The sequence below is a fragment of the Malus domestica genome, chromosome 01 (genome assembly GCF_042453785.1).
Source record: "Malus domestica chromosome 01, GDT2T_hap1".
Lineage (NCBI taxonomy): Eukaryota > Viridiplantae > Streptophyta > Magnoliopsida > Rosales > Rosaceae > Malus > Malus domestica.
Window position 1 is genome coordinate 32199128 of NC_091661.1, and position 22789 is coordinate 32221916.

The window sequence follows — 22789 nt, forward strand, 5'->3', positions numbered from 1 at the left end:
CTCAAGATCATATAAGCACTTAGCAAACCTTGTCTCTCACCGATGTGGGACAACTCTCAACACGCCCCCCGTACATGTGGCGGATTTTCAAGCCTACACATGGACAACAACTGGATGACATGGAGCACGTGTGACCGTTTGGCTTCCCACGATGATAACCCGCTTTGATACCATGATGAAATTAAGGTTTTACCATAAAACCAATTGGCAATATGGGGAGTAACCCAATACCATATAAGCATATAGCAAACCATGTCCCTCACCGATGTGGGACAACTTTCAACAAGGCTTGCCCTCCAAATTGGAGAAATACATATGATGATAAAGTTTGTTTTTGATGTTTTTGGTGGATAGTTTGGATCAGTTTCTTAGAGTTAGAACAGCAGATAATGGAGAGGACTTCGAGAAGTGATTGACGGCTTCAAGGCTGTGAAATGAGTAGCAGCAATAATTTCATTAAGTAGGTGAATGTTTGTAGGGTATGGTGCCATAACCCATACTTGTTTAAAGAATGATTGACAAGAGGCTTAACAACCATTTCAGCCTTACTTCTTCAGATTGAATCTTAGCTCTTCATTTGGGTTTTAAGTGATCTAATCTGAAATGTACACTTGTCTCTCACACACTCACACATACACTTAAACTGAAAAACTAGCCGTTGGGGCTAAAACCCTTCATTTCTTCTTTCTTCTTCGATGCAGAAAGCAGCCATCATCGGGGGCTCCTTGCTGCCTTTGATCCCCGACTTCAGAAGCTGTTTAGCTTCCAACATATGATACAATACAGTACAATACAGGCTAATTATTAATTAAGAAGATTCATCAAAATTACATATAAAAGTCAACACGCATCGATCGAGAGAGAGGTCTTTCCAGCAGAATAATTTTAATTAGCCAGGGCAGAAGGGGTTGCGGTTGCAAGCTTGGCTCTGAGGTCTTTTCTCAAGATCTTTCCAGACGGAGACTTTGGAATTGCATGGACGAAGTGCACCTTGTGCAGTCTCTTGTAAAACACTACCTGCAGTTTCATTCATTCAACTTCACTATTTCAGACTTAAACTATACTTTATTTCTTCGCAAATTTATGTATTTATATATATATATATATATATATGTAGGGTACCTGTTTTGCTATAAATTCTTTTACAGCCTCTTCAGTAAGTTCGAGACCATTAGACCGAACCACAAATGCAACGGGAACCTCACCAGCAGCATCATCTTTTTGCCTGCTCGTTGCAATATCATTAATATACAAATACGTTAATCCTATGTTTCGTTCAAGGTTTTGCAGACATTTTTAATGATTAATTAATGGGATTAACTAGACATTATTAGTGTAAAAATACTTACGGAACGACGGCTGCATCTGCAATGGATGGATGGCTTATAAGTAGGGACTCCAGCTCAGCTGGTGGCACCTGTAAAGGTGAAACAGGATTATGTATATTATCAGCCCCCGAATACGGTCTTTTAAGGAAAGGGATCCTTATCTTTAAAAAAAAATAGGGACACCCTCTTGATCATTATATCTGACTTTAATAAAATTTTGTGGTTGAGATTAAATCACATGTCACAGAATCTCAACCACAGGATTTCATTAAAACCAAATCTAACGGTCAAGAGGATTTCCCAATACGGTCCTTTAAGGAAAGGGATCCCTATCTTTAAAAAAAAATAGGGACACCCTCTTGATCATTATATTTGACTTTAATAAAATTTTGTGGCTGAGATTAAATCACAGGTCACAAAATCTCAACCACAGGATTTCATTAAAACCAAATCTAACGGTCAAGAGGATTTCCCAATTTTTTTTTAAAAATAGGGATCCCTTCCCTTAAAGGCTTTCTCCCAAAAAAAAAATATATATATATATATATATATATGTGTGTGTGTGTATGTCATTCACGAATGATTGTTAAAAAGCTCGAATAAAGATTAATGCATGCATACATCATTAACAAATATATGTGTGTGTGTGTGTGTCATTCCCGAATGATTGTTAAAAAGCTCGAATAAAGATTAATGCATGCATATATCATTAACAAAAATATACTATAGTCACGTGCATACTTGGAAGCCTTTGAATTTGATGAGCTCCTTGGCTCTATCAACGATGAAAATCTCATTGTCATCATCCACATAACCCACGTCACCAGTGTGAAGCCAGCCCTCCGTGTCTACGGTGGTTGCCGTAGCCGCAACATCATTCAAATATCCTGGTAGATTAATGTATGGTTAATTACTTGGAGGAAATTAATCATCAGAAAGATCAGAAATTAATTAGTTATTAATTAAAGTATAATAATATTTAGGATATACAAGTAGTTAATAATTATACCTTTCATGATTTGAGAGCCACGGATGCAAATCTCGCCGGATTGGTTATAGCCGAGTGAGAGACCAGTTTCAAGGTCAAGGACCTTGAGCTCTGCATTTCGGACCACCGTCCCACACGACCCTGACTTGGTTGGCATCGGTTCCTTTGCAAATGCCATGCACATTGACAACACCGGCCCTGCCTCCGTCATCCCATAACCCTACATTCATTTCATTCACAGTAATTAATTAGTTATCCATCAGTTAACAACACTTAACTTCAACTAATTATGATTTACACGCACCTAACTTAGTTAAGATAACTGGTATGCAGATTCTAATTAGTACTTGAATGAACAAATGATCGATCATTAGCTATTAAATTTTGGTCTAACAATGTTTACAAGAACGGTCTTTAATTTCATTCATCATTGTTGTTGACGAGTGTAACTGGATGCATGCTTTTATATCTTTTCGTTAAACTTTATTGCATTTATGGTCTAAAAAAAGCACAACAAAACCAATAACCCGAAATCAAATAAGGTGATCCTAAAATTTCATAAAACAAATTTTGTAGGGAATTAGCTAATGCACGAGAGGAATATAGGTGCCATGGTGAGGATTAAATTAATTTGAAAAAAAAATATTCGGAACACGTAAATTTGTTTTTCAACACACACTTTAACAAGATAGTTAGTGGTACTGTTTGTGTACACATGTCACCTTAATTGACTGGCCAGCATGCCTTCCGCCGTATTTCCATATCAACAACAACAACAAATGTTACCACCCAACCTCGTTTTCCTCTACCCTACGACACCACTTTAACACGACACTCCGTTTAAATTACTAATTTAGAAGTTTTTTCCGTCTGTAAACAATTGTGAGTAATGCCAAAGAAATGTTAGATTTACAATTCATATGCTCAGCCCGGGACCTAGAGAATATTGTATGGAGGAGGCAGTGGCATTAATGTCATCCAGTCTGATCTAGAATTTATAATTTAGGGTTCTTTAGATATAAGTTTATGCAACACTTATTTCATTGACAAAAATCCATTTCATTTTAAACATCCAAATAAAATTCAAATTTGAAGTAGACTGTCATGTAAACAAATAAATACCTATTATTTTCAAACTATTTACAGTGCTACAACACTCTAATTATGTTAATGAATTTAATTATCCACCATAATTGTGAGAAATAGGTGCTTTATTATTATAAAATTATCTACTTTATACTTCTCTCACCATCATATATTTCATTTATTTTATTTGTTTGACAATCATTGTAGGTAAATTATTTTGCATGTATGTATTAGACACATTTTGTTAAAATTATATATATGCATACAAATAATTTATCTATATTTTTATGTAAAATAATATGTAATTAATTAATTTGAATCAATTGGAAAAAAAACATTTATTTATTTTGTAGGTAAATTATTTTTCATGTGATATTACATATGTACTAGCCACATTTTGTTATTATTATATAGAGTGTGCAATCAATCAACATTATTTTATTTTGAAGTTAAATTATTTTGCATGTAGGTAAATTGTTTTATATATATTTTTTTTGCAAAATATTGGTATTTAATTAATTTTGAATAACAAATATTTATTTATTTTGTAGGTAAATTATTTTACATATATCATTACATAATTTACTAGGAACTTATATTGTTATATATGTTGTGCAAAATAATTTACCTATGTTACATTTAAAATATTGATAATTTTGAATAAATTAACTTTTTTTTATATTTGTAGGATATACTAATTTACCTATTAGCATCATGTGAAAACAGCTATATAAGGAACATTGGTATCATGTAAATATTTGAACATTTAATTGAATGAAATAATGTAAAATAAATGGATATAATAAGTGAGAGGCCCAAAGTAAGTGTTATTAGGGGTAATTTAGACATAAAAAAATACAAATTTTGCCAAGTCAAACTTAATTATGGATATTGCTTAGTTGGAGCCTAGTTATTGGGTTTTTGTTTGAGAAATTTATCATGATGGGTTTTAATTAAAGAAAATTGAATTTCAAGAGGTGTACTCATATTTTTAGTATAATTTATAATATATATGTTTTGAGAGTGTGGTATATACACACCGGAAGGGCCTTACAACTAAATCAATAGGTAAATAAAACATACACATTCACAGTTCGTGTTTTAATGCAGTAGCGAGAATTAATAATGTCTATGCATTTTACTGCGAATTCAATCCACACTGATACTTTATTTAATATGTAATAATTTAACCCACTAATGTTATCTTTTGCTGGAAAACAAACACATGCACGTTTTTCCACATTACCAAATATAAGTATGTGATGACATGCTATTTTAAGTTGGATGATTTAATTCTAATAAACACCCAATACTCGAGTAGAATGTATAATATCTTGATACATGCTTCTAATAATCAGTGCCAATTAATCTTAAACTAGATGCTCCAATTCTATTAATATAGCTACAGTCCCAAAATACAATCTCTTTAATCAATTGAAAAACTCGAGAATGATATCAACTTCCATTCTTTTTTCCACTTCTTCATTCATACTTCGATTACAAGTAAACATGAGTTAATCGACCATATTAACCAATTAGTAATTGATGAGTGGTCCCATTTTCCTAGTGCTACTCGTTCCCTTTAGTTTCGGGAAAATAATTAATGAAAAAAAAAACTAATGAAAATAAGTTGAAAATTTTGAGTTTTAACGATAAAAATAAAATAAAGGGTAAGTGAATAATATCATGATTGATTTTTTAGTGTAAAAATATAATTTTAGTTAAAATGAATAATACCGTGAGCTTTTAGTTAAAATTCAAAAAAAAAAAAAAGGTTTCAGTTGATCATTCAATATTCCCAGTGATTTTGTCTGGATCGGCGGCGCTAGCTAGCATGAATGAAATGAATGTTAGGAGAGGAATGTGAGAAGAATCCGTTGAGAAACGAAAAACATACTACTGTCATTGTATGTATGTATGTATGTAGTATGTATGTATGTGATATGTATGTATGTATGTATGTATGTATGCGTTAGGGAAATACAAGTCATGTGTACTTGTACTAACCTGACCCAACACTGCCTCAGGGACTCGGCTCTTGAGCGCCTCCTCCAGCTCCTTCCCCAGCGGCGCCGCTCCAGACAACACCACCCTAATAGAGCTCAGGTCGAACTCCGCCACCATTGGGTTCTTCGCCAGTGCTATCACCAGCGGCGGCACCACCGCCGCCACCGACACTCGGTACCGCTGAATCAGCTCCAGCAGCGTACCTATCTCAAACTTGTGCATCAGCAGAACTCCCGCCCCTGCTCGCAGCGAGCACAGCAGCACGCTGTTCAACGAGAATATGTGAAACAACGGCAGCACGCACAATACGACATCGTCCTCCTTCAAGTAGAGGTTTGGATTCTCTCCGTCCACCTGTTGGGCCACGCTGGTGACCAAGCTCTTGTGTGTAAGAATGACTCCCTTGGGGAGCCCGGTCGTCCCCGAAGAGAACGGGAGGGCCACCGGGTCCTCTGCGTCGATCACCACGTCCGGAAGCTCCTTCTCGTTGGCCTCGGAGAGCACTGAGAAATGCAAGCAATTCTCCGGAGGATTGTCGATCGTGACGATCTTAAAGTCTTCGCCGAGTTTCGGGAAGTTATTTTGGTCCGTGCCGTCGGCGGAGGAGGGATGTTCGCGGAGCTTATTGACGTACTGGGATTGAGTGATGATGAGTTTGGCATTAGCGGCCTTGACCTGCTTGAAAACCTCGGCGGCAGTGTAAAAGGGGTTGGCGGTGGTGGTGACGGCGCCGATCATGGAAGCGCCCATGAAGGCGAAGACGAACTCAGCACAGTTTTGGAGGAGAATCATGATGACCTCACCTTTTTGGATGCCGAGGTTGGAGAGGCCTGCGCCGGTCTTCTGAGCAATGAGGTGAGTCTCGGAGAAAGAGTATGATTTTCCGGTTGAGCCCACTATCAAGCAGGGTCTGTCGGAGAACTCGGGGAGGTTCTGGAAGCAGTAAGTGTGGAGAGGGAGGTGGTTGGGGATGGGTATGTCTGGTAGTTTTGATCTGAATACATGGTTAGTGGTGGCAGTGGCGGTGGAGGTGGCGGTGGTGGAATCAATAATATTGTTGGTGCAGGCGGCGGGTTGCAATTGGGTTAGATTTTGTTGAGAGGTAGAATTAATCTCAGACGGCATGAGATTGGTAGGTATGTCTGCCGGCTTTTGAGTTTCGACGGAACTGGAAGCAATGGTCATGGTGTCTGTTACTTGTTTATGCGTGATCGACCAAGAAACAAATTGCAATACACAGAAAAAAAAGTGTTGGAAAGAGGGGGCTTGATATATAATAGCAAGCTTATCAGGGAGCGGAAATGAATCAAATGATGATGACTGATGAGAGAGAGAGGAGAGAGAGATAGGTAGAGAGAGTAGCTGCGTACGTGTGCGTTGTTGTGATTGTTGATCACAGAGAAGTGGAGTTAGGGAGAAGAAATAAATACAAGGAGGAGAGGCTAGATGGGGGTAAGGAGGAGGAGGAGGTAGGTAGGAACATGGGTTGCTGTATGTGAGAGAGAGAGGGGTAGGTCTGGCGGATGGCGGTTGAGTATGTGTTGGGTTAGAGGGATAGCATGCCTTACCTCACCTTCAATCACCAACCAACCAAGGCTTTTATACTGTCATATTCATAATCAATTTATCATGGGCCGTTCCGTATTTATTTTTTTAATTTATTAAGGATAACAGTTAATTCAATAGCTTTTTTCATTGCTTTACGAAATGAAACTTTATTCTGTACTTGCCCGCTATAAATTATGCAATAATATTGGGGGGCCTGTAAGGATTTGCAATTCTTGTGGGACCTGGATTGTCTGCCCTCTCCCATCCTCTTATTTATGTGATTACGGTTAAGCCAGGTCAACATTTTATATTCTCGTTGTTTTTTGTCTTATTATTTTTATAAAAAAATAAATATAAAATGTTGATGTGGTTTAAGCACGACCACAGAAATAGGAGAAGATGAGAAGGGTATGTGATGAGGGAGGACAGACAATCTAGGTCCATTCTTGTAATAGCAATGTTGAGTTTTTGGTTTACACAATTGAGTTTTTTTTATTTGTGATCTAATTTCTGTTTAAAAATTTATAAAAATATTATAATCTATTATAAAAAATAAAAAATAAAAATAGAAAGAAATATAGTGTCTAAATGAAAACAAAATTTTTAAACAAACCCACCCTGCCATCCGCGCGGTTTAGCCGGCATTACTAAAGCCTTCCCTTATGATTAAGATATAATTAGTCTATCTAGTATTTTATCAAAAGAAATGAATTTTCACCAACCTGCCTACAATTTCAAGTACCCAACGGTCTTCTTATTTCCTAGTCTTGTTGCTGGAAAGCAAATGGTGTTTTTCCTGCCTACATACGAACAAAGCATGTTTCGCATGCATTAAAAGAGTAAACCGACAAAAGCATCCATTAAAACAAGAAACAATCTCGGGGTACCACATGGATGTCTAACCACAAGAGGGAAGTAATGCTCCATTTCACTTTCAAAGGTTTTTCATTCTTCATTCTCCAAACTCCAGCCCCAACCAAAAATGGATTATAATCTTAACGATATTTTACAACTCACCAGCCCAACTGAAGCCCACCACCTCCTCGGCCCATATTTTGGTCTGGGCTGCCTCCTGGATAATAAGTAAAAGAGATAAAAAACCCACCGTCTTTCTTTTCGTTAAACCCTATTTTGTTTCTGTTGGTAACGTCCTTAAACCCTACTTGAGCTCCGACACAAGTAACGGTTTTAGACAGCCCCCTTCTTCCCCCCCCCACTCTCTCTCTCTCTCTGCGGCCGCTGAGAGCGGAGCTCCACCAATCCTCTCATGGCGTCTCTACCTTTGAAGAAGAACTACCGGTGCGTGCCCTCTCTGCAACAGTTCTACTCCGGCGGCCCCTTCGCCGTCTCATCCGACGGCTCCTCCATCGCCTGCAAATGCGGCGAGTCCATTAAGATCGTGGATTCATTGGACGCCTCGATTCGGTCCACTATTGAAGGCGACTTAGACGAAGTTACCGCTTTGGCCCTCAGCCCCGACGACACTCTGCTCTTCTCCGCCGGTCACAGTCGCCAAATTAGGATTTGGGACCTCTCCACCCTCAAGTGCGTGCGTTCTTGGAAGGTAATTTCCTATTTCAGTTAAAATTAAATCAAATGCTTCTCTTTGACTGGTGATTAATTGGTTACCAAGAGAAATGAAAAATTATTGAGTATGTCATTCTCGGTTTTGGATTAGGGTCATGAGGGGCCAGTGATGGGAATGGCTTGTCACCCGTCTGGAGGATTGCTTGCGACTGCCGGAGCTGATAGGAAGGTTCTTGTTTGGGATGTTGATGGCAGCTTTTGCACTCATTACTTTAAAGGCCACAAAGGGGTTGTTTCTAGTGTTCTCTTCCATCCTGATCCTACTAAACAACTTGTAAGCGCAATGTCCACATAGCCCTTACCTCTCTTTCCCGCCTCTATTTGTCCAGATGAAGTGGGTTGAAACTACTTCTTTTGTCCATTTTGTAACAACTCATCATGCTGATTGTCTTTATTTCATTAGCTTTTCTCCGCAAGCGATGATACAACTGTGCTTGTTTGGGACTTGTTAACCAAGAAGTGCGTTGCAACGCTTAGTGGGCATAACTCCACAGTAACTTCTATGGCACTCTCTGAAGACGGATGGACATTGCTCACAGCTGGAAGAGATAAGGTAAGGCCTGAACTTGGGTTCACTCAATACTTTAGTGCTATTTTTTTTTGTTACATGCGCATGCATCTGTATGACTCAGTTTACGCTTTTATGTTTTCATTCAGTACCTACGAGTACTCTCTTTGTTTGTTCCGAGCCTTAGCCTTTGCAATAGAGGTGGCTAAGTTTGATATGAGTGTGCACCAATTAAATATTGTGGCGGGTTTTTTGGGTCACGAATGAGTAGATCATGGATAGTGAAGGGTTTCAGAGCGAACCTTAACTAGATTGTCTACGTTGACATAAGATATGCATTTGTCTAATTTTCAATTATTTGTTATGCACTCCTGAATTTCTATTTTGTTTGACTTATTTTCTCAAATGCCAACTTTATTCTGTCTCACTGGAAAGTTCACTGAGCATTATTTGTCATGCTCCTTAGTTTCCATTGCTGTTGATAGGTCACCAAGGTATTGATTGCAGAATGGTTTTAGGTTGTAATTTTGTGGGACCTCCATGACTATAGCTGCATGAAGACTGTAACAACATATGAGGTTCTTGAAGCTGTGTGCGCAATCTATTCTGGAACTCCATTGTCATCCTATTTGGGTTCCTGCAAGAAGCAGAATGGGAAGAAAAGTGGATTAAGTGAAACTTGTTTTATAACAGTTGGTGACCGTGGGATTGTAAGGATTTGGAATTCTGAAGGGTAAATCCTAAGGGCATTCTTATACTATTTCATTTGAAGTAATTTAAGTTATAACTAATTTTACTTATGCATTTATAATTGTGAGTTTGTTTATTATGAGTTTGTTTACTGGTACTCTATTGATTTTGACAGTTCAGTTTGCCTATATGAGCAAAAGTCCTCAGATGTCACTCCATCTTCAGATGTGGATGAATCAAATAGGGGATTCACCGCAGCCGTCATGCTTCCTTCAGATAAAGGGTTGCTTTGTGTGACTGCTGATCAGGAGTTCCTTTTATATTCCCCGGTTAAGTTGCCAGAGGGGACGTTGGAATTTGAATTGAGCAAAAGACTTGTAGGTTACAACGATGAGATTGTGGATATGAAGTTTGTAGGAGATGACGAACAATTCCTTGCTGTTGCCACAAATCTTGAACAGGTAAATGTACCAGTCCTACTGGATTCATATCTGTCTTAAGTTATGTATATTGGTGGCTCTCACGTAGAATTGGTTTCTACTATATATGCAAGTTTCTTCTAAAATGAAAATATTCAATGCTAATCAATTGTTGCTTCATTGTTATCTTAAAGGCGTTTGAACTGAATTCTTGGTTAACAATTTTGGTGAAAATTGGTTTTTGACATTAAAATCTTCTACAAGAGGCCCTTTTTCAATCTTTTACCATTATGTATTTCTATCATGTATGTTTGCAAAAAATCCTTGCTTCACTAACGAGGAGTTAGAATTTGTGCATGCAAAATTTCTTTTATGAATATTCTGGTATACATGAAGAAATTCTCTGTTCTTAGTGAGTTTTGTAGCTCAGCATCCATCTGTTCATTTCCAATTGTCTTTTATTTGGGAATTATTGTTGTTGACATTGTTCAGAAACATACATATTTGTTGTTTTCCTGCTGACCTGCTCCTATCTAGTTGGGTGAAGTTACCACGTGGGTGCATGCTTCACGTATATGTGTGTTTATGAATTACGATATCTGTTATATATTTGGTTATTGATTTATTATTTAATCTGGAAACATGCAGGTACGAGTATATGACATTGCGTCTATGTCATGTTCTTATGTATTGGCAGGTCATACTGGAATTGTTCTATGCCTTGACACCTGTGTATTGAGTTGTGGAAAACCACTTATTGTGACTGGGAGCAAAGACAACACTGTAAGTTTCTGTTTCTGTTCTTCTCATAGGGTAGTCATATAGATTGCAATAACTCTATTAGACAGGCCAGCCTTGTGAAAAACACTTCCCTTCACCTCATTCTCACCCCTCCCCTGTGACTCTTCTCTCTCTCTCTCTCTCTCTCTCTCTCTCTCTCTCTCCCTCTTCTCTCTCTGTGTTAATAAGTGATTTGTTCGGATTTCTAACTCCATTATCTGTAGGTTCGGTTGTGGGATTCAGAAAGCAAATGTTGCCTTGGTCTTGGCATAGGTCACATGGGAGGTATTGGAGCTATTGCTTTCTCAAAAAAGCGGAAAGACTTCTTCGTTAGTGGCAGTAGGTGAGCACCTATGCAGCTCATCCTTTTACCAAATTCTGTCTTACAGTTTGTTCACAATTGTAACCTAAACTATCTTTGTTTGGGTTTACTGGTGATGCCTTCAATAGTTAAAAGGATCACCCTACGGGTTGCAACCTCAAGGAGGATACTTCTGTTGAGCTCTATTAGGTGCTTAAAATGACCTATATCATTTCTTTGTCAGTGATCGTACCATCAAGGTGTGGAGTTTGGATGGTCTTTCAGACAATACAGAAAAGCCAGTGAATCTGAAAGCAAAGGCTGGTGTAGCAGCCCATGATAGGGATATCAATTCAGTAGCTGTTGCACCAAATGATAGTTTAGTTTGTAGTGGTTCACAGGTTTGTAGGTTTTGAGGCAGTGCTTCTTTGATTCTCTCGCATTTATCATTTTACTATTTATAGTTGATATTTCTTTGGAAGAATGGAGGATCCTAAATACGTTGAATGACACTACCTTATAAAACTTTCTGGGTTTCTCATTGATCAGGATCGCACTGCTTGTGTATGGAGGCTTCCGGATCTTGTACCATTAATTGTACTTAAGGGTCATAAAAGGGGGGTTTGGTCTGTAGAGTTCTCTCCCGTTGATCAATGTGTTATAACAGCTTCTGGTGATAAAACAATAAAGATATGGGCCATATCTGATGGTTTGTGCTTGAAAACATTTGAAGGGCATACATCAAGCGTATTAAGAGCATCGTTTCTTACTCGTGGAACCCAATTTATTTCTTCAGGTATCTAGGCTCGGTTCCCACTTTGGTTCTTCTCACATCCTTGAAACTCTGATTATATACGCATTGACTGTGTTATCATTTTCAGGTGCTGACGGGTTGGTAAAACTGTGGATGGTCAAAACCGATGAATGCATTGCTACTTATGATCAGCATGACAACAAGGTGCTGAAAATAGTATCTCAAGTTACTTGTCACTATAATGCATATTATAGGCTACATCATTAGAGATATTCAAATATTACAAGATGTTAAAAGTTAGATGTTAGGAGTTTGAAATTCTCGTCATTGTCTATCATTTACACATGACCGTCATGTTGCAATCACACATATAAAATGTTCTAATCATTTCATTACAAGTCCAATACGAGATTTGATAATACACCAGAAAACATGTGATATTCATGTAGCAATCAATTTGTGATCATCAACATGTAGTAGTCAAAATTGTAGATTGGACATTTGGATTATAGAAACAAAATATGTTGGGTCAGATATCTTGATTTTGGTCTCCTTACAGACCACCTTACAGCCCGCATCTTATCTTATCTTCTCATGTGATTTGGCCTTTGAGATCTGTTTAAATGGATTGTTGGGTCTCTCGATTACTGTTATGCATGATTAGTGGAACATTCAAAATGATTTTCAATCATAACCGGGATTGTCAAGCTACTTTTTCCTTTCTTCCCACCAAGTAGATTTTTGCTTTCCTTGTCATTGACAGGATTTACCCTACAGGTTTATGCCTTGGCTGTTGGAAAAAAGGCAGAAATGCTTGCAACTGGCAGCAGCGATGCTGTCATCAATATGTGGTATGATTGTACTGCTTCTGATAAAGAGGAAGCTTTTCGTAGAGAGGTGAGTTATCACATTGCCTTTATTTTTGGTGTGTAGAGGTAGGTAATACAGTTTCATCAAATGCAAAATCTTAAAAGTTGAAGGGGTTCATCTAATCCCATTGATGGTATAATTAACTGAATTCATTAATAAATCAGGTTATAGGATTTTGTCCAAAGATTTATAGTTATATTGATAGGTGAAATCTTATGATATTAAATGTGGACAAATGTTGCTCCTAGGCTACCCACATGGCACCAGATTATATATTTGTATTCTCCTTATCTGTTTATGTCAAATTCACTTGATGGATATTATTTATATAATGCAAATTTTAATGATTATACAGGAGGAAGGTGTTTTAAAGAATCAAGAGCTAGAAAATGCTGTGTTAGATGCCGACTTTTCTAAAGCAATCCAAGTTGCATTTGAGCTTCGCAGGCCTCATAAGCTTTATAAGTGCTTTTCTGAAATTTGGAGGTTTGCTTATCTCTTCTCTTTATGTTTTTTTTTCCACTTGTTTGTACCATACTTGACCAATCCCGAAACTACCGAGCACCGGCCAACGCTATACTGTCAAGGACCCAGAAGAGTTCCCCTCCGACCAGGAGGCCAATCACTACTCGACACGTGTCAAGATTAGAAGCCAATCAGAGCGCAGTACGTGTCGACATCAAAAACCAATCATAACATGACACATGTCAATGTGACAAAGCTACAAGTTTTTCTATAAATAGGGGTCATTCCCCCACAATATTGGCTAATGCCATTTGTGTTAAATCATTCACAAGAACTCACTAAATTGAGAGCTTGATCCCTTGTACTTGTGTAAGCCCTTCACTACTAATAAGAACTCCTCTACTCCGTGGACGTAGCCAATCTGGGTGAACCACGTACATCCTGTGTTTGCTTCTCTGTCTCTATTCATTTACGTACTTATCCTCACTAGTGACCGAAGCAACCAAGCGAAGGTCACAAAACCTGACACTTTCTGTTGTACCAAAGTCTTCGCTGATTTTGTGCATCAACATTTGGCGCCGTCTGTGGGAAACGACACTTATTCCTACTCTCTTCAGCTGTGTCAAGCTGGTTTCTATCATTCGTACACTTTCTTTTGATCAGGCATCCCTCTCCAGCATGGGAAGCGAAGGAAGCCACAGCACACAGAATGACACCCCCCTTGCACATAGTGCGAAACAACGAAAGAAGGAAGGAAAACGAGTTCTTCTTCAAGCTAAAGTCGATGAGTTGGAAGCTCAGAACAACAAGATAGCAATGAGGAATGAGGTCATCCAGGAGCAATATGAGAAGCTCTTCGAGACACTTCACGAAGCTAGGCAAGCTCAGACACGCGAGCTTGTTGCCCCCGTGGAAGTCAACCATCAACTGGGTGCCCTCCAACATGGAGGGTCACATGCATTCGACATAGATATCCCTGATAGGGAACAAATTACCCCTCAATTTGATAATCAACATGAGGCTTCTCTTAACCCAGTTGCTTCGACCCGAACCATGAGAAGCGGAGGGAGACACCTCTTTGCTGAAGGGGCAGAAGGATCGAAAGCCGTCTTTCGCGATTGTCGGGATTTCCTGAAGCAACGTCGAGAGAATTCCATCCATATAAGCTCAAAGATCAATGACCCAAGGATTTCTGAGAGACTCGGTCCCCTGCCACGGCCCGAGCCGGCCACCAACTTGGGGAAGGTGCAACAAGTCCTAGAGAGACATGAGGGTACAGGGGACTCAGAGGTGTTCCGACAGACATACCCTGGAAGCCAGTACAGCGAGTCCAGGGAAAAATCACATGCCCTTGATCAAACCTTCCTAATTCCAAGAGGAGATGGAGATTTACGAAAGAAAGCTCCAGTGGCACATAACTCCGCTCAGGACCCCCTTGTCCTACAACTTCTTGAGGAAGTAAACAAGTTGAAGGCTGAACGTCAGGCTGAAATACCTGACTGGAACCAACCCAGGCCTGGCCCTCTTACAAGGAGGATCCTCAACACCCCCCTTCAAGCAAAGACAAAGCAGAAGCTTGGCTTGCAACTTTATACTGGAAAAGAGGACCCGATTGAGCACCTTAACCTCTTTGAGTCCACCATGGCATACCGGATGCACACCGACGAAGAGCGATGTCTTCTCTTCCCCTCCACCCTCTCTGGCGGAGCTCTAAATTGGTATTGTCGTCTTACACCTGAGACGGTAGACTCATTTGAGGAATTGAGGAAACTATTTGTTTCCCAACACATTTTCCAAACCGATCGCTTGCACTCTGCAGATGACCTGTACACTATCCGTCAGAGGCCAGACGAGTCATTACGTATGTATGCTGGCCGCTTCAGCCATGAATACTCCCGGTGTGCCGAGGCAGACGACAAAACTGCCCTCAAAGCCTTCACGGCAGGCCTACGTGATTGTTTCTTTAAATACATGATCAATGCCAATACTTGGAAGACTTACTCTGAGGTGATGGCGCAGGCTTATAACCATGCCTCCGCCGAGGTAAAGACATATCAGGAGAAACCCCCTCACCCAACGCCATGGAGGAAGAACTAGCAATAGCTAAAGTTTGACGGTTGGGAAGATCATCCAATGTTTCTCTAGTACAGGACTCTAACAAAGACCCTGAAGACTCCGACATTGCAGACTCAGACTTAGAGCTAAAGCTAGAAGAGCCCTCATCACTAGAACTTCCAGGCTCTGATATCTACAATAAGAAGAAACAAATTCTATCACTACATGCATGATCAAAACATAAGGAAGTTCCTATATTACCCACATGAAGATGGTGCAAAGCGATGCCGGAACCCTTCTCAATCAGAAAGCAATCCGTCTTCCACAGTCACTACAAAACAAGCAAATGAAGACCGTGTCAAGCGCCAAAAAAAAAAAAAAAAAAAAAAAAAAAAAAAACACAGCTTCATCCAAAAAGCTTCACCCGAAAAGCTTCACCTCCAAAACTTCACCCAAAAAGTTTCATCCAAAAAGTTTCACCCAAAAAGCTTCACCTAAAAAAGCTTCACCCAAAAAAAAACTTCACCTCCAAAAAGCTTCACCCAAACAGCTTCACCTAAAAAAGCTTCACCCACAAAGCTTCACCTAAAAAGCTTCACCCACAAAGCTTCACCCAAAAAGCTTCACCTCCAAAACTTCACCCAAAAAGCTTCATCCAAAAAGTTTCACCCAAAAAGCTTCACCCAAAAAGCTTCACCAAAAAAAAAAAAAAAAAAAAAAAAAAAAAAAACTTCACCTCCAAAAAGCTTCACCCAAACAGCTTCACCCACAAAGCTTCACCTAAAAAGCTTCACCCACAAAGCTTCACCCAAAAAACTTCACCCGAAAAGCTTCACTTAAAAAAGCTTCACCTACACAGCTTCACCTAGAAAGCTCCCTCTACATACTTTCACCTACAAAGCTTCACCATCAAAGCTTCACCTCCAAAGCTTTATCTACAAAGCTTCATCTACAAAGCTTCATCATCAAAGCTTCACCCAAAAAGCTTCACCTAAAAAAGCTTCACCCAAAAAAAACTTCACCTCCAAAAAGCTTCACCCAAACAGCTTCACCTAAAAAGCTTCACCCACAAAGCTTCACCCACAAAGCTTCACCTAAAAAAGCTTCACCTAGAAAGCTTCACCTACATAGCTTCACCCAGAAAGCTTCACCATCAAAGCTTCACCTAGAAAGCTTCAACACCAAAGCTTCACCTACAAAGCTTCAACACAAAACCTTGCTCCAAATAAACAAATTTTGTTCACAAAACCCAAGATGCCCTTGAACTTGTACAAAAACACAGGTCAACACAAACATTTGTTTTGTTCTACACCCACAACATCCCTGTCATAACCAAACAAGCAATTATGTATATGTTTCCAAACATATTATAATAGATCCAACAACAAGCCAAAGTCCCAAGTTTCATAATGGACAAAAGTACAAGCAATTCATCAATAATGAAGGTGCTACAAAACTTGGAATCTGCCCCAAAATAGAAATCCAACCCAAGAGACTTTTTCTCTCTCTCCCTCTTCCGCCTCCTTTCATCTATCAAATTTCTGCAACCTCTGCTCTTCTCCAATGGAGCTGAATTTTGGACACCCTATAGTTTTTGAGCATATGAACAACTTTCAAGAAGGAACCATTTCTGTTTGAGCGACGGAAATTATAGTGTTGAAGCTCCAAACATGACAGTCGGATTCTTGCAGATTTCGAAGTTGCTATGATGTTTCGAAGATCTGGAAATATTTAACCATTAGTTCATTCTGAATTTTTGATATGTTATGAAAGAGACGATGAGGCACAACTTCAATGAAGAAAGCATGCTGATCTGAACAATAGAAAATGGAGTTTCGAAGCTCACAACAAATCTGACGGGTTGACAGAAAAATAATAACCAGTCATTCATCATACCTGAATTTCTTGAGTTATATAGCTCCGAGGGATCTCAAATTTGGATATGTTGTAGTTCACAAGCTGAGGAACAACTTCAATGAAGAAAGCATGCTGATCTGAGCAAGAGAAAATATAGTTTCAAAGCTCACAACAAATCTGACGGGTTGACAGACAAATGATAAACAGTCACTCATCATACCTGGATTTCTGGAGTTATACTGCTCCGAGGGACCTCAAATTTGGATATGTTGTAGTTCACAAGTTAAGGAACAACTTCGATGAAGAAAGTATGTTGATCTGAACAAGAGAAAATGGAGTTTCGAAGCTCACAACAAGTCTGACAGGTTGACAGAAAAATGATGAACAGTCACTCATCATACCTGAATTTCTGGATTTGTACTGCTCCGATGGATCTCAAATTTGGATATGTTGTAGCTGACAAGGTGAGGAACAACTTCGATGAAGAAAGTATGTTGAGATGAACAAGAAAAAATGGAGTTTAGAAGCTCACAACAAGTCTGACGGGTTAACAGAAAATTGATGAACAGTTACTCATCATACCTGAATTTCTGGAGTTGTACTACTCCGATGGATCTCAAATTTGGAGATGTTGTAGTTCACAAGATAAGGAACAACTTTCATGAAGACGACTTTGCGATCTGAGCTATAGAGAATGGTGTTATCTTGCATCCACTCAGGCTGATTAGTGGAAACGAAAAGCAATTCCACCAAAGAAAAGATGAAAAAGAGAGAAAAGCTACTAATTGCACTTGATCTTGTCTAGTCAATAGCATGCAGCATCAAACACACAAAAGTTGGAAATATTTTTAGATAAGGCATATGCGAATGTGTGACATCGAAACAAGGATTCGTTACTTTGACAAATTAGTAACAAGCGAGACACCTCATTCGGCAACTCTCTTCGCCTGAAGACTTGGGGGACTCCCACCATATGCTACTGCACCTTAATACTCGGCAGTCTCACAACCACTCAGTGACTTGGATTTTTCAAGTCTCCAATCGAGAAGTTTTCCTCACTCGGGAAATTAAGGGAACACTACCTCAAACTACATGCTTCACTCACAAAGCTTCAACAATACAGGTTTCAACAAAAGCAAAAATTCAAAGAACTTTATGAAGAAGGCTTTGGTGTATTTAACACAATATATTGAAATGAAGCAAAGCTTATTTATTAATATTTTCGATAAGCCACAAATATGTACATATACATGAGTCAAAATAAACAAACAAAAGGGAGCCTTCACAAAGGTTGCTTAGGGGAAGTCTCAGCAGTCGGTAGAGCCCCAGAAAGAGAAAGCACCGGAGGGTGGTTATCCGGAGCCTCAGTACTTGACAAAACCCCAGAAGGAGGAGGCATTGGAGGTTCATCATTTGAAGCTTCATTACCAGGTACAGCCCCAGAGGACGAAGGCAATAAATGCCTTTGGAACAAACCCACAAACCGCTGATGATCAAGTAAAACCTTACCATCAGATTCCTTCATCTGGTCAAGCTTCCTCTTCATGTTTGTAGCATAGTCATGGGCGAGCCGGTGCAACTGCTTATTCTCATGCTTGAGCCCTCTAATCTCCTGTTTGAGACTCATCACTTCAGCAGCCAATGATTCAACTTGGCGGGTTCTAGCAAATAGACGTTGAGCCATATTAGACACAGAACCTGCACACTGAACACTAAGAGCCAGAGAGTCCTTAACAGCCAACTCATCAGACCGTTTGGAAAGTAGTCTGTTATCTTTGGGAGTGAGAAGGTTCCTGGCCACCACTGCAGCGGTCATATCATTCTTCATCACAGAATCCCCAACGGTAAGAGGACCAGTAGGGGATATGAAGGATGGGCGCCATATGTTGTCTGGAGAAGGCGTGGCTGTCTCTTCTCCAAGGTTCAGGTCAAAACGACGGTCGGAGGGTCCAGACATTTTCAAATGTGTTGAAGAAGGAAGAGGTCAGACAAATCAAGATCTTAGAAGTGCAAGAAATGAGCTTCTACTGGTAGAGATTCAGGTGTGCTGTGGAACTTAATGCCAGCCTCTATAAAAATCTGCACTCGACGGAGCTTCAGAAATCGAAGAGGCGTTTGCTTTCTCAAAAGCTGGGCTGCTCAGAGACCACGAGGGCCGATCTCAGAAATCGAAGAAGCACCTGCTTTTTCAGCCTCGTCAGCACCTGTCACATGCACAATCAGCTTTGCGGAAATTACGGGCAATCTGTCGAAGATTTCTGGTGAAGTAAAAAGCACGTGAATCTTACTGTTCAATCACCGCTCTCCATATGCACCATCAACTCCTCGGGTACCACATATAACTTTGTCAAAGATCTCTGACAAAGTTTAGGCACGAGAATTTCGAAGTTCCAGCTACCCTACTATTACCCATAAGGGTAAAGGAACAGCACCACTGCTTGACAACTGGAAAGTCCCTATGTGTGTCGACCTCCGTGTTTTGCGGCAAGACAGGTTGGCAAGAACGTCCAACCTTTACTCACATTCGAGAAAAGACTCCCAACATAATTACTTTCTCAAAAACTGGAGTAGCACCGCTTTCCGAATCTCGAGAGTCAGATCCTCGACGGGATTGCTTGTTCGAAAACCGAAGAGGCACAACTCTCAGAACTTCGAGAGCCAGATTTCCTTAGATAAAACTTGTCTGTAATCTTCACACGTAATATCAGCTTTCCAGATACCACATACCACTTTTTCAAAGTGCTCTGACAAAATTAAAACACGTGAAGCTGGCAACTCCCACTACATTGCTGTGACCAAGAAGGGTAAAGGAATAGCATTACTACTTGTTATTGGGAAATCCCTATATACATTGACCTCCCTCCTCAACGGACAGGCAAACCTGCAAAAATGCTCAACCCTTTCTCGCATTCGAAAAGGCACCCTCAACATAAACTCTCGAAATACTCAGCTTTATTTCCCCCCGATAATACCTCAGCAAATAAGCCACACCAAGAACAAGAGTATCTCATATCATCAGGGTCGAAAGCAAGAGTATCCCATATCATGCTTTCTCCCTATCTTTGTCTTTGTCCTTGTCCACACCTGCAGGACAAGGAGAAAGAGAGCAGTCAGTCGGAACCTGAAATCAAACCTCCAATTTAGAACTGACTGCCTGGAGCCTTTGCCTGGTTGCTTACTTAGCATTACTCTCGAGTACTCATCCTCAACTGCTGTCAAGGTCACGAATTCCACCGGCAAATACCTCATGACAGTTGATCAGATATTGGCTCTTTACACTGAAGCTGCCAAGCGTGGATGAGTCACTATGAAGGAATGTTCTGAAGGACCATTTAAATGCAAAGGTTGCACACCACTTCTGCCATGCAAAAGATTGAAGCAGAAGGTTCAACGGTGAGCTGAAACAGATCACTACAGCACGACACCTTTCCATACCACATTCATTATTCCGTCAACAGCAAAAGTATCCCATATCATCAAGGTCGAACGTACTCTAGATTTGATGGACTTGTTTTGACCCTCAAATTTTTGAGTCGGCCTTATACTCTGAAGGGCACCAGAAAACCCTCCAGCACAGTTCAAGAATAAGCCTGTGGAAAGTTACTTCTTCAAAAGCAAAAGTATCTCATATCATCTCTTATCCATTTGCTTCTCCTTATCCTGGCAGTTGAATGAGAGACAAGGAGAAGGAGAACAATCAACCGGAAGCCGAAGTCAAACCTCTGATCCTGGGTTGCTTACTTGGAAGTTTGACTGCTTACCTTGTCTGTCACCTCTTTCGGCAGATCTCCTAGCTCGGCGACTTGGGGGACTCCTACTATAGGGTTTGTATCACACTTGACTAAGCCCGAAACTACAACTAAGCTTCAAGTGAAATTGATACATTACCTTGTGCGTCAACATCAGCTAAATACACCATTCCCGGATGGAGGAAAGGTACTTCCAGAGAAGGGCAGATGAAGATCAGACCACACTTCGGTACTTAGAAGTTTCGTGATTACTCAAGGGATTGGATCTTGCAAGTCCCCAACCGAGGAGTTTCCCTCACTCGGGAACTTAGGGGAGCACTGTTTGTACCATACTTGACCAATCCCGAAACTACCGAGCACCGGCCAACGCTATACTGTCAAGGACCCAGAAGAGTTCCCCTCCGACCAGGAGGCCAATCACTACTCTACACGTGTCAAGATTAGAAGCCAATCAGAGCGCAGCACGTGTCGACATCAAGAACCAATCATAACATGACACATGTCAATGTGACAAAGCTACAAGTTTTTCTATAAATAGGGGTCATTCCCCCACAATATTGGCTAATGCCATTTGTGTTAAATCATTCACAAGAACTCACTAAATTGAGAGCTTGATCCCTTGTACTTGTGTAAGCCCTTCACTACTAATAAGAACTCCTCTACTCCGTGGACGTAGCCAATCTGGGTGAACCACGTACATTCTGTGTTTGCTTCTCTGTCTCTATTCATTTACGTACTTATCCTCACTAGTGACCGAAGCAACCAAGCGAAGGTCACAAAACCTGACACTTTCTGTTATACCAAAGTCTTCGCTGATTTTGTGCATCAACACCACTTACTGGTTGTCTCTTAAACTTTGAGAATGTAACCTATTCAAGTTGTCTGCAGGAAGAGAGAGACTGAAAAGCAGATGGAGAAAGCCCTTCTTGCCCTTGGCGAGGAAGAGATCAAGCTACTATTTGAATATGTTCGGGAATGGAATACAAAGCCAAAGCTCTGTCATGTTGCTCACTTTGTGCTTTCAAAGGTTTTCAACATCCTCAGTCCAACAAAGATTAATGAGGTAGTTGTCTTTACATACCTTTACGCCCACGTCTATTTATGGTTACATAGACAAGCACAGCACTCTATAAATAGCTTAAGGCTTGACAGTGATTTTTTGTTTTGTCAGATAAAAGGCATTGGGGAAATCCTTGAAGGTCTCCTCTCCTATTCTCAGAGGCATTTTAGCCGAATGGACAGGCACGAAACGAACACGTATTTGGTGAACTACACTCTGACTGGAATGTCAGTCATCGAACCAGAGACAGATACACGAGTATTGCATGACAAGTCTTTGTTGCACTCCTCTGCGGACGATGAGAAAGGGACTTTAATAAACGAACCTGAAGATGAGGAGCGAAAAACCTCTCAACGTTTTAAAGAAGAGGCAGCTACGAAGAAACGGAAGTCAAAGAAATCAAAAGATGGTTCCACTTGCAATAAGAAAGTTAAGGCATAGCACGCATTTGCTTGTTCTGGTCCTTGTAATGTATCATGTACGCGTAAACTGATGGAGCAGATCGTTTGTGGTTCAGTTTGGTTGGCCCATTTCTGCCCCAAACAGATTCAGAAATTTTATGAATATGAAGAATCCGCTTTACACTCCATTTCTGTCCTTTCCTTTTTCTTTTGGGTGTGTTTGTTGTGGGCTCAACCTCTGGGTTGGGGTTTATTGCTTCGGAGCAAAATGCAACGGTTGGACCCATCAATCGCGTAAATGTCCTAAACTGTGGCGATTACTTGCAAGAAAATAGA

General features: G+C 40.1%; 2 protein-coding genes and 1 long non-coding RNA gene across 6 annotated transcripts; 1 reads left to right on the forward strand and 2 right to left on the reverse strand.

The window, feature by feature from the left end:
• Positions 1-435: 435 nt before the first annotated feature.
• Positions 436-6974, reverse strand: LOC103426517 (4-coumarate--CoA ligase 2). 3 transcript variants are annotated; one of them, XR_011580708.1, is made up of 6 exons: positions 5410-6939; positions 2338-2536; positions 1842-2215; positions 1350-1657; positions 1123-1225; positions 436-1017 (listed from the first exon to the last, which is right to left on the reverse strand). XR_011580708.1 is itself a non-coding variant. In XM_008364603.3 (6 exons), the coding sequence occupies exons 1-6, from the start codon at positions 6592-6594 to the stop codon at positions 886-888; spliced, it is 1833 nt and encodes a 610-aa protein (XP_008362825.1). In that variant the 5' UTR covers positions 6595-6974; the 3' UTR covers positions 436-885. The 3 variants fall into 3 exon arrangements, 2 of the variants coding, with proteins under 2 accessions (XP_008362825.1, XP_070677359.1); XM_008364603.3 differs by having other exon boundaries at positions 1350-1417; positions 2070-2215; positions 5410-6974; XM_070821258.1 differs by having other exon boundaries at positions 436-1042; positions 1350-1417; positions 2070-2215.
• Positions 6975-8078: 1104 nt separating this feature from the next.
• Positions 8079-22641, forward strand: LOC103426537 (protein TORMOZ EMBRYO DEFECTIVE-like). The gene is made up of 14 exons (XM_029105192.2): positions 8079-8521; positions 8636-8818; positions 8948-9097; positions 9571-9785; positions 9918-10203; positions 10810-10944; positions 11166-11284; positions 11487-11643; positions 11792-12038; positions 12124-12200; positions 12774-12893; positions 13222-13352; positions 21881-22055; positions 22164-22641. Exons 1-14 carry the CDS (start codon positions 8225-8227, stop codon positions 22491-22493), a joined length of 2622 nt encoding a protein of 873 aa, XP_028961025.1. The 5' UTR covers positions 8079-8224; the 3' UTR covers positions 22494-22641.
• LOC139195772 (uncharacterized) lies at positions 17042-17966 on the reverse strand. Of its 2 annotated transcripts, XR_011580713.1 has the most exons (5): positions 17826-17966; positions 17645-17718; positions 17464-17561; positions 17283-17380; positions 17042-17107 (listed from the first exon to the last, which is right to left on the reverse strand). It is a non-coding gene; the product is annotated as an uncharacterized lncRNA (long non-coding RNA). The 2 variants fall into 2 exon arrangements; XR_011580712.1 differs by having other exon boundaries at positions 17645-17830.
• Positions 22642-22789: the final 148 nt, after the last annotated feature.

Excerpts from the sequence above, each read along its gene's own strand:
- LOC103426517 (XM_008364603.3), bottom strand. The coding sequence starts at position 6,594 with ATGACCATTGCTTCCAGTTCCGTCGAAACTCAAAAGCCGGCAGACATA. Across the intron at positions 1,418-2,069 it reads TCAAATTCAAAGGCTTCCAA|GTGCCACCAGCTGAGCTGGA; the intron begins GTATGCACGTGA and ends TCACCTTTACAG. Across the intron at positions 1,018-1,122 it reads AAGAATTTATAGCAAAACAG|GTAGTGTTTTACAAGAGACT; the intron begins GTACCCTACATA and ends ATGAAACTGCAG.
- LOC103426537 (XM_029105192.2), top strand. The coding sequence starts at position 8,225 with ATGGCGTCTCTACCTTTGAAGAAGAACTACCGGTGCGTGCCCTCTCTG. Across the intron at positions 11,285-11,486 it reads TTCTTCGTTAGTGGCAGTAG|TGATCGTACCATCAAGGTGT; the intron begins GTGAGCACCTAT and ends TTTCTTTGTCAG. Across the intron at positions 22,056-22,163 it reads GTCCAACAAAGATTAATGAG|ATAAAAGGCATTGGGGAAAT; the intron begins GTAGTTGTCTTT and ends TTGTTTTGTCAG.